Below are 17,177 nucleotides of genomic sequence, written 5' to 3'. Positions count from 1 at the left end.
CTGTCCCAACAAGGCCTGGAAATCCTGACTGTGAATCTGGGCCAGTCTACACTGCAGATCCAGTGTTGTTACTTACCCTCCCAAGGCCACTGCTCTGAACACGTAGTGTATGACATGAGAAGACGCTGTGACGGAGAAAGGGAACAAACACAGCACACTCACAGTATGGTGTTGCGCCACAGATGCCCTGTGTATAATACGAGGACGATGCACGACTCACGTACTCGTTAACCTGCCTGCCTCCCTCCAAGGCAGCGGCGGGTTTGCTATTTGTAAGGAGTAAACTCTCACTTCAAACCTACAGACAAGCAGACCAGTCACCCAGCAGGGACTGTTCCCTGAGGAAAGCTTTACCCACTTGGCCACCTTGACATGGCCAGGCCAGAAAACCCTACTCAAACTGGCATATACCGTCAGGAAATCCGTTATGTCCTGGAACACACTGTTCCACCCCAGGCTGCTGGTTAAGGGAGCAGGCATCAACGTCATACACGGCCCAGGTCCAGTCCGTCCTTCTCCACGCTCTGGGGGACCACTTCCGTCAGTTCAGCTCTCCTCAGGGCCTGAAGACGGCTGCGGAGTCCCAGCATCCTCAGCCCGGCGGGATAAAGTGCAGAGGAAGAGGAGAGAGCCGCCTCTTCCCCATGCATCCTCTGGAAAGGTCACCTGTGCTAGAAACCATGCAACTGGCTTGCTCGGATACTGCCGACCCAAACTGGTCACAGGCCTCTTCCCAAGCCCACTGCTGTCCCGTAAAACGGGGCCCCTCCTCCTGGCCCACACCGGGGATTCTACTTCTACCTGGGGAACACCTCCAGCCTCTGGAGTACGGGCATTTGCAAGAAACACAGGCACTTGCTCATAGGACAATGAAGAATCATCCTGCCCCAAAAGCCGACAGACCCTCTGTCAGAGGAGACTGAACAAGGAGGAGTCACTCAGCATGTCCCAGCCCACACGACACTCTGACAGGCAAATCCTTCATACTCTGCGGATTTCTGTTCTCAACCTTTGCTGTACTAACACTCATTGGGCTCAGCGTTTAAATTCCCTCGTTTACTTCTAGAGACTGTTCAAAAGCAAAAGGAAAAAGATCTCAGCCCCGGGATTCAGAGAGGTCTGTGTGTGCGTCCTGGTTCCACCACGGTCTCCCAGCACAGGGTAGGACGAGGGATCAACTTCTCTGAGCCTGGAGACTCCCTGAGTGTCCGGGAAGACCAAGGAGGCCTGCTGTGTCGAGCCGCTGTGCAGATAACGTCACAGCACGTGGAGAGGGCCCAGTGCCATTTCTCCCACCCTTCTGGGCTCAGTGATCGAACTCACCGAGACAACAATCTCCCGCGCGAGCATGACGCTGGCGTTCGTACCAAGTATCCCCAGCTTTACACCTGCACTTTTTATCCTGTGCCTCTGTACCCCACCCTGATGGCTCTGAAAGGGTTTCCATACACTCCAGAGATACTCCAAAGGTGTGTGACTCATCGCACAAGAACCAGGATTTGCAACACTTCCTGGCCTAGCCTTGCTCACCCCCCACCCCCTTACGGACACCCCTGCAGCCTCTCAGAATCACTGGTAGCTCAGAAACAACTGAGGTCTGGTGAATGGACCAATTTGGACAAAATCACAACTGAAATGACTGAAGTTTCTGAACTCCTTTGCAGACTGGAGTTAGGTACGCACGTAGGTACCTTTAGGGACATCAAAATGCTAGGGGTGAGAATCAGTCCTGCTGGGACCTAGAAATCTCACCAGCACCACCCACGGGACATCTTGGTAAATATTAACAAGCGTTAAGCCGGGTCTCTACTATTCTAAACTTATTCTTTCCTCTTTTTAAATGTCAAACACAACTTTACATATTCATGTAACAGTTTATCTGATTTGTTTATCCTTCTGATTATATGTGGGGCTGGAGACAATACTGGAGGCCGATTTTCTCTTACTCTTGACTTCATTCCATCCAGAGAAGGTAACTCAGGATGGATGCCTGTCCAAGGGAAGTAAAGAGAAGCTGAAAGACCCCCATGCTTCCACTTACACCCACGATACACACAGACCCCCTCAGAGTGCCTTTCTCAAGGCAGGACAGAGCTTGGTGAAAGTTGAGGGTTCACGGCACAGAAGCACAAGCCTACTGGGACCCTCGCTTTCCATCAGATCACAAAAGGAAAAGACTTATAGACTCCTCCTTATACCAGTGTCCCCTCTTGAGATACTGCAATTTGCAAGTGCCTGTTTACGAAAGGCATGTGGAAATTAAAAGCCCAACCTAACCGGGGAGCCTGGGTGGCTCATTCAGCTGAGCGTCAGACTCTTGATTTCGGCTCAGGTCATCATCTCAGGGTCATGAGATCGAGCCCCGTGTCAGGCTCTGCACTCAGCTTGGAGCCTGACTGAGATTCTCTCTCTCTCCCTCTCCCTTTGCCCGTCCCCCCACTCACACATGCGCTCTCTCTCAATAAACAAAAATCTTCAAAAAAAGGGGGGGGCCCACCTAACCTACAAAGGAAAAAAGGAAAAAAACGAAACTAAACAATTTTATTGTGGCCCATTACCAAGTCCTTCGTAGAAGAAACAAGTAGACTCACTTCTTAATTATTTTCTTACTAATGGAGAGTAGTATGGAAAATCTGAACAAATACAAATCCGACCTGACAATCACTTTGAAATGTTTCAGTCTTGAGAGACGTAGGAGGTGCCCCCGCCCCATATCCCAACACCAGTTACACTGCGTCCATGCTGATATTATCCTGCCTTCCCTGAAGCCGCGGCCACTGGCGGGACTCAGAATAATCAGCGGCAAACAGAAGCCATTTGGGAATGATAACTCACAGCGCAGATAATGGAAAGTTGACTCTATTCTTAAATTCTTACTGTTTAGAATTAAAAGCGAGTCGCTATCAGGCTGACTGCAGGCAGCAGCGTCTGGGCCCCTGCAATCACGCCATCGTTGGAGCCAACTCCACATATCCGGGCTTTGCGATTTTTATAGCTACGTTTTTGTTTGACCAAAGTTGCCCGCTTAATGTGTCTCTCCCAAGATTTTCTCCGAAGCTCATAAAAATGGGATGGCCCCCATCATCCTCTCTCCGCTATGGAATTCACACGCCGCGTTTCATGAACCCAGAGCACACAAGGAACAGCCGCGAACGAGCCCTCCCTCATGTCTCTACACATCAGGAAGGACTGAACTTCTCTGCCATCTAGCATCCCAGAGAGGCTCTGCTTCAAGGGTCTCCAAAGTCCTTAACGGAATGAGAACGGCTAAGGGGGCGGGGGGGGACTGCACGTGTCTGGCAGAGCCTCTGTCTTCAGGCCCAGGTGTGCAGTGAGCCCAAAACGGGCACCGGGCAGAGCCTCGAAGTCGGGACAGGATCCCAGGGGGCGAGAGCCTTCCGCCTGATACCAAAATGACCTCCTGTCTAAGACAGTCCTTCTTGAACAGGAACATTTGGGTTTAACTTGATGAGACCATCTATTTGCCAAACTGTTTGGTATCACTCTGCCGTGTGGGACAGGGAACGTCATGCCGAAGAAATCAGGTGTTGGCCCCACGCACGGGGCCTAAAGCAGAGTCTGGGAGAATCTAAGTGTCCCACCTGACGGCCAAACTTAGCCGTGAGGGTTTTTTTGTTGTTGTTGCTGTATTTAGCAGCGGAACACGAGAAAAAGGAATCAGTCACCATAGAAACCACAACATCACCATCCATCGTCACAGAACAGCTCCCATGCTTTCCTACCCCTTTGGCTGTAGCAGATGGAATGAGACAGAAAAGCTCTTCTCTCTTTGCCACACTTAATCTTCTCTCTCGGGCCTTTCACCTAGGTCTCAGATCCTCAAACACAGAAGAGGTTCCCTCCGACAGGTTAAATCTACAATCACACGGACAGGTACATAATTCAAAGCTGAAGAGAGCAAAGAAATAACAGGCTGGGGGGTCTTTGGGGTGGTAGGAGCACTGGCCGATGGCTCTTCACGGAGAAGACGTACGTGCGTGGAATGTCTGCCTTTCTCTGTCTGTTTGCTTGTGTTGAAAAATAGTAATACTAATCACGGCTACGTGCAGCATCTTCTTTGACCAATGAGTCTTCTCCCAGCGCCCGTTTCCTTTGTTGGCTCAACACTAACCTCTGGGGAGAGCGAGTTGCAACGAAGAAATCATGACAGGCACGGCTTGGGACGGGATCAGACGGCATCTAGCTTGTGGCTTGGCCAGCAAGGAAGCCCTTTATGTACAGATTTCGAGGGCGCCCTTTAAGGCCAATCAATTATGTATACATAGTCTGGGATCCTTTTAACAGATACTTATGTCAAAGAGACAGACACCAAGAGACCTGGGGTTTCTCCAAGTACTAGACCAAGTACTCTCTTCAGATCTGCTGTGAGTCTTGACCAAGGAAAATCGCCAGTTACCGCGACCCTGGCTCCCAGTAACCTCCACATCAGTCACAGATATTGATCGAGAATTGGCAATAATGGGATGGATCGTGCCTAAAGTGTGGGCGTCCATATCCCATCAAAAAACACATCTCTCCTCAGCTTCCGATAAAAATGGAAATAATCCGAAATCATTGGCTGTCACCACCTAAACACATCTCATCTACACGGCTATGGTGCGTATTTGAGGAACGTGGATGGGATACTGGGAAAGACAGGCCGCACGGTGGAAAACCAGCCGCCCAGGAGGCAGAACGCAGTCACTCCGAGCCAGCTACTGCCCGACAGGACAGTGGGAGGACACTGCTCAAGCCCCTGGTTATCCGCACCGACCTGTTCAATGAGTAAAAGATACATTACACCCAGCCCTTACGATGCATGCCTGCAAACATCGGGAGAGGCAGTAAGGGCCGGACACTCTGAAAAGAAGACAAGCCCGCACACAACCCTGGTGACTCTGATCATTGTCAGCAAGATACACACACTGACACGGCAACCTCACTAGCGATGGGATCTCACAGACGCTGAGATGTGTCCTCGATTTCAGGGCATGTCTAATATTCTCCTGGGTGCTCTCAGCTGTCTCCTCTCAGCCACACCCTGACACGGGTAGTCTGGGCTGGTCACGAAAGCACCAGCTCCTCAGCCAACCCACCACAGCTCACTGCGTCATTCAGAGCCACTCGCACGGGTTCGCCCCACCGACTAACACTTGTGACCTCGGGAGTCTCCATTCTTCAGGGTAGATTTTTGTACTTACTTCTCCACTAAAGCCATTCAAGAATTTTTATTGCATGCTCACTACATGCCATGCACCGTTCACGGCCCTGGGGACGGAGCCACAGTCTGCTCTGTGGAGCTTATGCTCGAGCTAGGGGAAACAGATCCCATGCAGAAAAAGCAAATGAATACAGAATATGCACGGGGAGCTTGTAAGCAGAGACCTGCACACAGTGAGGGAAGGTGTCTGCAGGCCTCTGGGGTCACGTTCCAGGCGGACAGAGCGTGAGTGCAAAGGCCTGAGCTGGGGCAGCTCCGTGTGGGAGGGGCAGCGGTCTGCCAGAGGGTGGGGTGCCTCACGGGAGGGCCTCAGGCAGCAGATGGGCTGGGAGAGCCCGCAGGAGCACGCAGGACCCGGGACAGCAAGCCCTAAGCAGGAGAAGATACCACGGGAGAATTACAAGCAGAAAAGTGACAGGATCTGAATTTTCTTTCAAAAGAATCACTCTGACTGCAGAGAAGCAATGATTAGCAGCCAGGGATAGAGCTCTGAAATTAACGCAGCAGTCCAGGACAGAGGGATGGCAGCTTATCCTTAGGGTTATGCTGATGGACCAAGAGGAGAGTGACTGCATTTGGGACAGTCCGGGACGGTGGAGCCACCAGGGTTTGTCGATGAATGGAACAGAGGTGTGCAGAAAAGTGTAATATGCACAGCAGGCGAGAGACCGCAGTCCTTGGAGAGGGCCTGCTTGCAGGGTTAGCCCTGGGCTGCCATCGGGAAGAGGGCTTGTAAACAGCACCCTACACTGTGCAAAGCCCGCTGCACCAAGATCGTTTCTACAAACAATACAATTTAAACCTCCTTCTGGGAGTCTAGGACTTGGGCCCGTGCTAGGCAGGGGGTGCCTATGTGGCCAGCCCCCAGTAAAACCCCTGGGCCGGGCCTCCAATGAGCTCCCCTGGCAGACAACAGTTAGCATGTGTTGTCGCAATGAAGGGTCTCCCCTGGGACACTCCACAGAGGACCCCTGGAGGCTGACGTGTGAGTTTCCAGAGTGTAGACCATGCTGGCCTTCCTTCGGCTGATTTCGCTTTATAGCCTTTTGCTGTCATTTTAACCATGAGTGTGACCTCATCTTAGTCCTGTGAGTCCTGAAAGTCACCAACCCTGGGGTTGAGCTGGGGGCCTGACACGGGCACAGGAAAGAGCCAGGCATCGGGAATGACGCCACGGTTCTGGCCTCGAATCTCCGTGGCTCACGCTTACTGCCACTCCACCACCCATCTCTAAACAGCTTACTTGGCATTTCAAACACACGGAGATTTTAAACTTTCTTTTTCTAATGGAATGAAAAAAAAATATTAGAGCAAGTTCACTTCTTTAAGGGATAAAGATGGATAATGGGTTTTCGTGACATTTTAAATAACATTCTTCCCTTGCAATTACGAGGTGTGGTCAGGAATGAAGTGAGAGGGAACGTACACTTTCCCCGGGCTACACATCGGTATTCCCCTCAGGGAAAAATGCTTTATTTCAATTAACTGGCAAATTGGGGACTCTGGCTTCTTATTTGTACATCTCTTTGATGTATGTAGGAGTCGTCACTGAAATGTCCACGACTTAACACTGGCAGATGAGTGGGGTCAGAAATGTAGATTGCAGCTTATGAGAATTGTAGAGAACGAAAAGCAACCGTGATTAGAGAAGGCTTCTGAATGTCTGACACATAGAATGTTATGTTAATTAGAGCCTCACTCTGATTCTCCCATCTCCCTAGGCCCCATTTTTAAGATTTAACTGAATTCCCCCAACCTCATGCATCACATATTTAGTGCAACTGAACTGAAACAGAACAGAAATCTCTGGCCACTTTCTGCTAGTCTCATCACTTGGACACTGGGACTTGTCAACAATCAAATGATGGGTTGCAAAGGTTGCTTAACAAGTGAAGAAGGGAGCCACGAGATGCCGTGCTGATGGGGACTGTGGTCACCTCTATGAAGAACTTACCTTTCTTCAGGGGTAAATGAGTAGTAATATATGGATTGTCTTAGCAATTCTATTAGGTCCCTTAATAACGAGGCTGGCTTGCAGGAAAAAAAATTTTTTCATTATTTATTTTTCAGTATAATGCATTTTTTAATCCCTTTCCCTTTGTTTGGTACCCATTTCATTAGTTCCTTGACTTTCAAATGAATGGACCCTTTTGAAGATCGTCTGCATTTTCAAAATAAGGGAAATCAGAATTCCCACTAAAACATGGTACCCAAAAGCCATTCCACGTGTTCTCTCAAATCAAGGGCAAAGCACCAAAGGAATACTAATGACGAGCTTGTTTTTACACCATTACTGTCCGTATTCACGCAAGATGAGGAATTCTGTACATTAACACTAGCGGACTCCATTTATAGACATAGATACACAGATACCAAAGTACGTGGGAACACATCCCCAGAGTGACAAACACCGCGACATAATGAGATTCAATTCCATCGAAATATCCATTTACCTACTGTGTAAAAATAATAAAAAAAAAGAACTGCTTTGAAATACTGCTTATCTCCAGCCATTAAATGTGCACAGCTTTGAGTTCTGTCTTGCAACAGCTGAACGCTATGGCAATTTTCCATAACAACATGCATGTAGGAGGATTCATGACTGAATCCAAACATACATACCTTTTACCATAATGAAAATAATAGAAGTAAGTTTGCCTGCTGAGAAAGTGATGATCAAACAGTGATAACAGAGGGGAGAAAAAAAATGCATAAGGTCTATTTTTGTACCCTGCAGAATATCACTCACCAAAACTTCCAAAAACTGGAGAAAAAAAAAAAAAAGCCTCTCGTTTCTATTAACATGAAACGACTGTTAAGACAGTCTGAACCTCATCCCATGACCCCATGCAATTTCTCTGAGCTTAATTACTCCTGCATAAGTAGGATAACTCAGTAGAGAGGACTATTATATGATTCTTAAATTACTGTACATCCAGGAAATGTGCTTGTAGTGGGTTGAAGAATGTCCTCTAAAAATTTCCATCCACCCAGAACCTGGGAATGTGACCTTATTTAGAAACAAGGTCTTTGCAGGTGCAGTCGAGTTAAACTGAGGATTACTGCATGAGCACGGGCCCACTCAAATGATGGGTGTCCCCATAAGCAGAGGGAAACTGGGACAGACGGAGAGAGGGGAGAAGGCCACACGGAGGCAGAGGCTGGAGGCAGGATGTCACAACCCAAGAGAGGCTAAGGACTGCAGGGAACCACCAGAAGCCAGGACACACTCATGGGACAGCCTCTCCCCCTGGAGGCTTGGGAGGGAGCGTGGCCCTGCCAACACCTCGATTTCCACTTCTAGCCTCCAAAACTATGACCCAGTAAACCTCCATTGTTTTGAGCCGCCCGGTTTGTGGCCATTTATTACAACAGCCTCAGGATGGTCGTTGTTCTAACGATTCCAAAATTAAATGTATAAATACCCACTCCCTGCAGAGCAGGGTTAAGAAAAGGAAACTGCCCACTTCTTTTCCACCGAATTGAAATAAGAGAGAACATTCATGGAAGTGCCCCACGAGCTTTAAGAACACATAATTTTCAACTTGACCCATTTTTATTTATGAAAGGCCCATTCCATATGTCCTGTGAAAAACAGGAAACATTCAGTATCCACTCTTACAGCAACTATTCGTTATGAACAAACCAGTGAGTGCAATGAGAACTCTCAGCAGCCCACCGAAAGAACAGTCTGAATTCTAACAGGAAAACCTGAAGGTGAGGGAATAAGGTCACTGTATTTTGAAAACTGTAAACAAATGATAAGACCCTGGAATCTGGTCAATAGCATTTTGCAGAGAGTAGCTGCTCAATAAATGTTTAATGAATTAGTAAATTATTAATTAAAAATGTATCAGGATTATTAGCATTTCTACCTCTTCCGTCTCAGTATTCACAGTTCTGAACAGTAAGTCTGTGTATCCAGTTAACCCACAACTATACTAACTCAAAATATTTTAAATCAATGAGTTAACTACACCTGTCTATTCAAGAACTTGTTCGTACGTTTGACAGGATTTCCTGAGCCCTACTGCCACCACGGAGACTGGCTGAATGGATTCAACACGGAGCAAGAAAGACACGGTCCTTGCCTTCCTGAAGCTTCGGTTAGGCAAAAAGACATGGACAGTCTACCAAGAACCACACAGACGATGAAGCCTGAGTGTGAACTGGGCAACAAGGCATCACAGAGACACCTAAGGGACAGTAGGGACAGAGGCCAGGGGCCCCAGGAAGGCTTTGTAAGAGAATGCATATTTGCAGTGGAATCCTTCAGCAAGATCTAACAGAAAGAACAAGACAGGTACTAAGGGAATGTGAAGAACAGAGGAGAGGCGGGCACCTGCCATGCAGGGGAGGCACACAGGGGAAGCAAGCATGGAGTCCCAGCGGGCTTGGCACAACCTAGAAGGACGCTGGGGGGCACAAGACACGTGAATGGGGGTGCCAGATGCAGATGGCAGATGAAAACATTAATTTAATGTATTCCTAAATTCTAACCAAAATTCCAGTAAATAATTTTTTTTTAAGACATGAACCCACTCGATAGCAACAAGAGGTATGGAAGCGAAAATTCAGATGAACAAGAAGTGACTGATTCAACACCATCAACAGAGCCAAGTCCTGAGGCTTCGGCAGCAAAGCTGAGAAGCAACCCAGGGAAACTGCAGAATCTTCGGAAGACTCAGAAACTGATAATACCACATATATGCCTAAAACTGGGAGTGAGGGGGGAGCCTGGGGGGCGCAGTCAGTTGAGCATTCGACTCTTGGTTTCGGCTCAAGTCATGATCTCAGGGCCGTGAGATGGAGCCCCAAGTCGGGCTCGGCACTCAGCAGGGAGTCTGCCTGAGATTCTCTCCGTCTCTCCCTCTACCCCTTCCCCCACTCTCCCTTTCTCTGTCTCTCTCTCTCTAAAATAAATAAGTAAAATCCTTAAAAACAACAACAACAACAACAACTGGGGGTAAATGGGAGCAGGGGAGGGAAGAAATTCCTCCCCTACTCCAAAAGACCAATCATCTACAGGTACCTGGGCCCTAGGTACTGAAACCCCAGCCCTCTTCTCCCCCACTCAACCCAACAACACCAGCGGCTGGACTTTGAGCCCCAGGCTGGAAGTTGAAAAATGCCCCTGAAAAATCAGCTAAAGAGGAAATACCACCGTACAAAGAAGTTAATGCTCCAAGGTCACCTACACTGACCAGCTCTGCCCTCCGCTTTCTAACCCCCTTCTAACTCAAGAGCCACGGTCAGGGATTTTCAGACATCTCTGTAAAGTCTCCTACAAGAACGACAGGAACCAAAGCAACATGGAGGAAACAAATCATTCAGGGACAAAAGACTTTCAAAAATCAGTAATTCCAACAAGATAAACTCATGCGTCCACGTGGTAAGAAGAGGAGGCTATAAACAGCATTCAGCAAAAACACACCAAACAAGCACTCGTAAAAACACGACAGCACAAATAAGTTCAGAAAACTGCTCGTAGTGGTGCAAACCGACAAGGAAATGAAAAGTAGAACAGAAAGGGAAAAAAAAAAAAAGAAGTAAAAAGCCAGTCCAGGAATAGCACAACCACATACTCACAGATCAAGAAAGCAAAAGAGCACAGCAGTAGAAGGCATCATTTTAAAAAAGAAACATCCCCAAGTTAAAGGCATGAGCTGCAGACAGCGGAGGTGGCCAGCACTGTGGAAGAAAACAGATGTCCACCACAGCAATCCAGTGGGAAACTGCAGAACAATGGAGGAAAATACAAGAGTCCAGAGAAGGGAGGGAAAAATGGAGCGATACCTCCAAATTCTTGAGAAAAGTGACCGCAAGCCTAGAATTCTCTATCCAAACCATCCGTGAAGCCTGAAGACAGAATAAAGATATTCTCACTCACTCAAAGCGAGAAGGAGATTGTAGGCTGCCATCTTGAAGATGACTCGCCGCGGGGTATCGTCTTCATGACCTGAGGGAGAACGCCAAAGCAAGGCAGACCAAGACTGCTGACAGTATTTGGCTCATTCTGACCAAATACTAAACACATTCCCAGTCCCTGCTCTAGGCCCAGCTGCCTGGAGCCAAGGAGAACATTCCATTCACTTCACAGAAGAGGAGTGCTTGGGCCTGTTCCTGGAATAGAGTAAGCAATAAAGGCAGAAAAGATAAAGAAGATGTGGTCCATATGTACAATGGAATACTACTCAGCCATCAGAAAGGATGACTACCCACCATTTGCATCAACATGGATGGAACTGGAAAAGATGTTAAGTGAATTATGTCAAGTTAGAGAAAGACAGTTATCATATGGTTTCACTTATTTGTGGAACATAAGGAATAGCAGGGAGAACATTAGGAGAAGGAAGGGAAAAATGAAGGGAGGGATAACAGAGGAGGAGATGAACCATGAGGGACTATGCTGGGAAACAAACTGAGGGTTTCAGAGGGGAGGGGGGTAGGATTGGGCTAGCCCAGTGAAGGGTATTAAGGAGGACACATATTGCATGGAGCACTGGGTGTTATACACAAACAATGAATCATGGAACACTACATCAAAAACTAATGAAGTACTGTATGGTGACCAACATAACATTAAAAAAAAAGCAGAAAATATAAACCAAGTGGTTCCTGTCCATATTTCTCAGGAAGTCCAGTACCTGGAGTTCATGTTACAGCTCTGGCAGACGGCTCAACTATGATAAAGCCCAGTTCTCTTAAGCTCCTGAATTTGCTGACTCCCCTCTCTTACAAACTGAGGAAAAGCAAAGCCAGCTTATTACCCAAACATGGTCCAGCTATTTCCCCCTCCAAAGAGCAGGAAAAGGCCTCTTCTTTTATTTTTTTTAAGTAATCTCTACACCCAATGTGGGGCTCGAACCCACAACCCCGAGATCAAGAGTTGCACGCTCCACTGACTGAGTCGGCCAGGAGCCCCAGGAAAAGGCCTCTTCTGAAACAAGGAGGCTTATACCTGCTTCCTACTTTGTCAAAAGCAAGTACATGACATTTAGGAAGACATACACGGGCAGTAACACTACAAAGAGAAGCAGGGAAATGATCCCCACAAAAGTGAGGGTGCCGGTCCCCTGGCAAAGGCAGAAGAGTGCATCGGGGAAGGACATGCAGAGGGCTCCTGGGGGCGACCCCCGCCCCCGGGTCTAGACCAGAGAGGGGTATTCGTAATTTCATCTGTTACTCTTTGAGCTCCTCACAGATCTAGAATATACTCCAAAAGAAAATCTCTTTTTTCAAGGGTGAGGGGCATGATCCAGTGTATACTCTTAAAATACCATGAAGGCCACCATGAAGACAGCAGACACCAACTGTCGGGGTCCACGGGGGGACACGCAGGGGCCGAAGAGCCAGGTAGGCTATGGAAAAGTCAAAGCTGTTTTTCTTGGGGCGCCTGGGTGGTACAGCGGTTAAGCGTTTGCCTTCGGCTCAGGGCGTGATCCCAGCGTTACGGGATCGAGCCCCACGTCAGGCTCCTCCGCTATGAGCCTGCTTCTTCCTCTCCCACTCCCCCTGCTTGTGTTCCCTCTCTCGCTGGCTGTCTCTATCTCTGTCTAATAAATAAATAAAATCTTTAAAAAAAAAAAAGCTGTTTTTCTTTATTATTTTTATCTTTTGCAGGGGAGGATGTTATCAGGAAAGCAAGAAAGGAAGGAAAGAAGGAAGCGAGGGAGGGAGGGGAGGTGAGGAAAGAACTATGTGATCAGTTAGCAAAAAAAACAAAAAAAAAAGCCCAAGACACCGTTTTGTTGCCAGCCATCACCACCCCTCGTAGCCCGAGTCCATCGATGCTGTTCCCAGTACAGAGGCATCGAAACACTGGAAGAGTCACCTACTCAATGACTTTAGAACATAGTTCTAGTTTCAAAAGCCATCTTTTTAAGTCCAATTTTACAAACAAGGACAGCGCAGATCGAGAAGGTTCACAATTGGCCGTAGAGGGTTTCGATTCTGAGTGGGGCCTTCGAGGTAACCGAAATTCAGGGAGCCTACGCCTGCGCCCAGGCCCCAAACTCTTGCTGCCCGTGGCACCTAACACCATTGGCATTTCGGTCTCCATGGCGGGCGTGTGTGGCAGAAATGGGCCCTTCGGGCCTGGAAAGCCACTTTCCACCAGCCAACTGAGACCATGTTTGAATGGCCCGAGGACACAGGGTCCAGGGAAGACGAGGACATTTCAGGACTCCCTCTGGCCGCACAGATCGCCCCTGCCCACAGCTTCCCGTTCATCTATGTAGAAGCGTCAGGCATCGTTTTAAAGTGTTAGGAACCTGGTGACCCATCTCACCTGTGTGTCTCCCTCCCCGATCTGTTAGCAACCCCCGGGCCTACTGCCCGTCAGATACTCACACCAATTTCTTGGGCCATCCAGGAAACCGAACCATCAAGAGGAGCATCATTTTCTACTATTTCTACCAAACAAAGACCAAAAATAGACCCGCTATGTGTTCCGTTCCTTTCGTAAGGGGTGAGGGAGTGCCCCTGAGCTGTTATGATTCTATGACAATACGCCATGGAGAAGAACGGGAAAGCCACGGAAGTGCCATCAGGGTCCGGTACGACGAGGAACTTGCGTAGAGGACGAAACAGAGCAAAAGCACAGATGCCATTTTAAACATTTCACGTGGAAACTGGCCGAGCGGGCAGCTCTCCCGACAGCGGGCAGTGATTGGCTGTGAGAGGCTTTCCACTTGAGAACGGTGACCGTGGAGAAGAGTAAACAAGTCGCTAGGAGCCGACAACTTACCTTAAATACTTCCATTGGAAGAGGAAACTGTGCGGCATCAGTAAGGGATTTTTCCAGAGCACATTTCCACTCAGACGCCATCTTCAAAGGATAGATTTCTGTATCAACAGCAAACCACACAAGCGTTTAAGGACTAAAATGTTCTGTGGGGTGGTTCTCCCTTGAATTTTATCTTCCGAGTTTCTCAGAGTCGCTCGGCACACTCAGCGACCGTGAGAATTCACACCCTGCCCCATAAAAGGCCACCTGCTAACGGGATTTTCTGAGGGTAAAGAGCAACTTGTGATCTGAGATCAGAAACGAAGAATAAACTTCACAGGGCCCTTCAGGGAACATTTGCATGCATTCTGCGGGCATCCCGTAAGTAATTTATTGGCATAAATCACATTAGCACCACTTCAGTCGTCCGCTGCCCCAAATTCCATACATCACCTGGGAAGTAATATCCACTGATGAACAACTTATTATCAGATAAATTTCTAAACTAGAAACGACTCTTGTCTGGCATTTTTGGTCGTTACAGCATATTTTTTCATTAAATCTCTAAGCTCCCATACGCTAAAAATAGCCCATGTAAGCCAGAAAATTATTAAAAGATAAATTAAAATTTACCAACCAAGTTTAATATTTACACTTGAAATGTTGCTAACACCCCGCATGTTGCCCATATTCCCCGCCTCCCCAGGCGGTGGGGTGGGGGTGGGGGGCTGGGCAGAGGGATTTACGAACGGAGGTGACTCTGGCTGAATGCAAAACGGAAAGAAAAAATTTGTTGAGCACTGTTTTCCCCGACTGCTGAGACTGCAGGGGGATTTTATGATCTGATCTCAACGGATTTAAGACCTTATCAAAATAGGATTTGCAGAAGCACTCACTTGAAGGAGATATGTTTATACCTTCCCTATATCAACCCGGGCTACTCCAGACAGACAGTTAGGACGTGAATATGAGTTTAAGCACAGTTAAAAGGCAACATTAAACCTTTGGGGCTATATTTTTAATTTCTTGCATGTCTGCTTTTTAGCACGCAGCCGTATATTTCGATGCCCACAGCTTCTGAACTCACCTTGAGCCTGAAGCTCTTGTGTTTCGAACAGTTTATTGAGTCTTTTCAGACTCCCATAATTACGATAGGAGAGAGAAGCAGCCGGAAGGAGTCTGGTTATCAAGGCACAGCCCCGTCACTCATGGTTGGTTACACAAAGTCCCATAAAGGGCTATTAATGACAAGAGAGGCTCTACTGTGGATATTGTCTATAATCTTTTTTAGACTTTTATTTATACTCTCCTGACTCGGGGGAGTTCTTTTTTTTCCCCAATTTGGCATTTCTATATCAGAACAAGAATAGAATGTGATTCCTCTTAGTAGCTTCTGACATATTTGGGGGAACACAGTGAGGCCCCAGTTAACACCCGTGCAGAAAGTGGATGAATGGTCCCTCCAATATCCACAGGTAAACGGGGTGCCGAGGGAGAAATCGCTCATCACAGGGGTCCCACCAAGGAGGAAGAGAGACCAGTTCACAGCCCTCTGAATTTTCCCATGAGGATGGGAAGACGGTTCAGCTCAGGGGCACAGTATCAAAATCTCAGTGGAGGGGAGGCAACTCAGAGGACTCTGGGAGGCAAAGCCCTGAGGACACCAAGGGCAGCAGGTCACGAGGGGCTCACGACGGAAACAACACACAAGAGCCTAGAGTTCCTGAGCATGCGAGAACAAGTTCACTTTCCCAGGGACCTGGAAGCTGGTCAACAGGGAGTTCAGCCTTGGCATGGTAGTAAAAGGAGAACCAAGTCATGAGAAAGGATGGCAATTGCCAAAGACAAGACAGGAAGGGTGGGGAAAAGGCAGAAGGTGCACCATGCTGGCACCTGATCTCCCACAGTCTGGGGGCAGGGGAGCCCCCGAGACAGAGAGGAGGTAAGAGAAGGGTGGTTCAAGAAAACTATGCAAGAGCAGAGCAAAAGCCCAGCTGGCTGGAGTCCGACCCAGACTCCCAGAACGGAGCCAGGTGACATGGTGACCTACAGACCCCTGTGGGGACGCTCGCTGCCCTTCCTGACACCTGTGTGCACACACACCTGGCAGGGCACCACTGGGCTCACTGCGTCATCCCAGAAAGCCGAGCCCCCAGTCCTCCTGATGCTGTCTCTCTCTCTCTCTCTCTCAGCAAACCAGAAGCCCAGCGCCTACGGGCTGAATGTTGCTGTCCCCTGCAACGTTGTACGTTGAAATCCTAACCCCCAAAGTGATGCTTAGGAGGTGGGGCCTTTGGGAGGTCATGAGGGGGGAGCCCCCATGAGTGGGATTAGTGCCCTTTACAAAGGAGACCTACAGAGAGCCCCCTTATCCCTCCCACCATGTGAAGACACTGCAAGAAGGCGACCCTCAGTGACCCAGGAAGCAGGCTGGGGCCTCAGTCGACATCAAATCTGTGGGTGGCTGCATGTCAGATTTCCAGCCTCCACAACTGTGTGAGAAATAAATGCTGCTGGTGATGAGCCGCCAGGTCTGCGCTGTTTATTTTCTGTAGCAGCCTGAAGAGACCAAGAAACCCAGGTTCCACAGGACCTGGGTCTCTGTCCTACAATTTTAAGATCCTTTGTCTTCTTTCTGAGGCTATAAAGCCCTAATACGGACTGTAACCCCATGGCGAAAGTGGAAAGGTGAAAATCAAATGTGGTTTTTTCAGGATGCTCAACTGCCTGCAAAAGCCAAACACCTAATGGTTTCAATAAGCAGAGCACAACATTCCATGTGTGTGTTTCATTAGACAGAGAGGTGCTTGGTTACACCGGCAAGTTTATGGACAATAAATAGCACCATTAAAAGAACATAAACCATTTTCTTAAAATGATTGTGTTGCAGGTAATTTAATAGAGTGTATCATGTCTATTTCTGTTGGTGGGGAAGTAATAAGCAATTAAAACCGGGCCTGATCCATCTTTAACTAGAAGCCTATGTGAAAATGAGGCGATCCCCTTCCGAGCGAGCATTTGGCCTGCTCTTGCAAAGGCGAGAGCTGCAGAAAGCAGGAGAGGGGTGAGAGACCACCAGCTCGCGGCCTCTGACTAAATGAAGGCCTAGAGGGGAGATCCCCTTCTTCACGCACCCTGCAACCACCACTGCTTCCATCTCTTGCCAGTGAGCAAAGACTGGTCCGTGGTTGTTAACAGATGTTGGGAAGTCTACAAACTGAATGTTCA

General features: G+C 48.2%; 1 protein-coding gene across 6 annotated transcripts in view; it reads right to left on the bottom strand.

The window, feature by feature from the left end:
* Window positions 1-17,177, bottom strand: part of SFMBT2 (Scm like with four mbt domains 2) — a 222,435-nt gene that overhangs the window by 93,399 nt on the left and 111,859 nt on the right. For 5 of the 6 annotated variants that reach the window (XM_026478728.4, XM_026478726.4, XM_057304585.1 and 2 more), the window contains one exon: window positions 13,971-14,068. The exons of the other annotated variant lie outside the window; for it this stretch is intronic. In XM_026478728.4, coding sequence (XP_026334513.1) covers window positions 13,971-14,068 — 98 coding nt within the window. The remainder of the gene's footprint in view (window positions 1-13,970; window positions 14,069-17,177) is intronic. 6 annotated transcript variants of the gene reach the window in all.

This window comes from Ursus arctos, unplaced genomic scaffold (genome assembly GCF_023065955.2).
Source record: "Ursus arctos isolate Adak ecotype North America unplaced genomic scaffold, UrsArc2.0 scaffold_30, whole genome shotgun sequence".
Taxonomy (NCBI): Eukaryota; Metazoa; Chordata; class Mammalia; order Carnivora; family Ursidae; genus Ursus; species Ursus arctos.
This window is presented reverse-complemented; position numbering and strand designations above follow the sequence as displayed.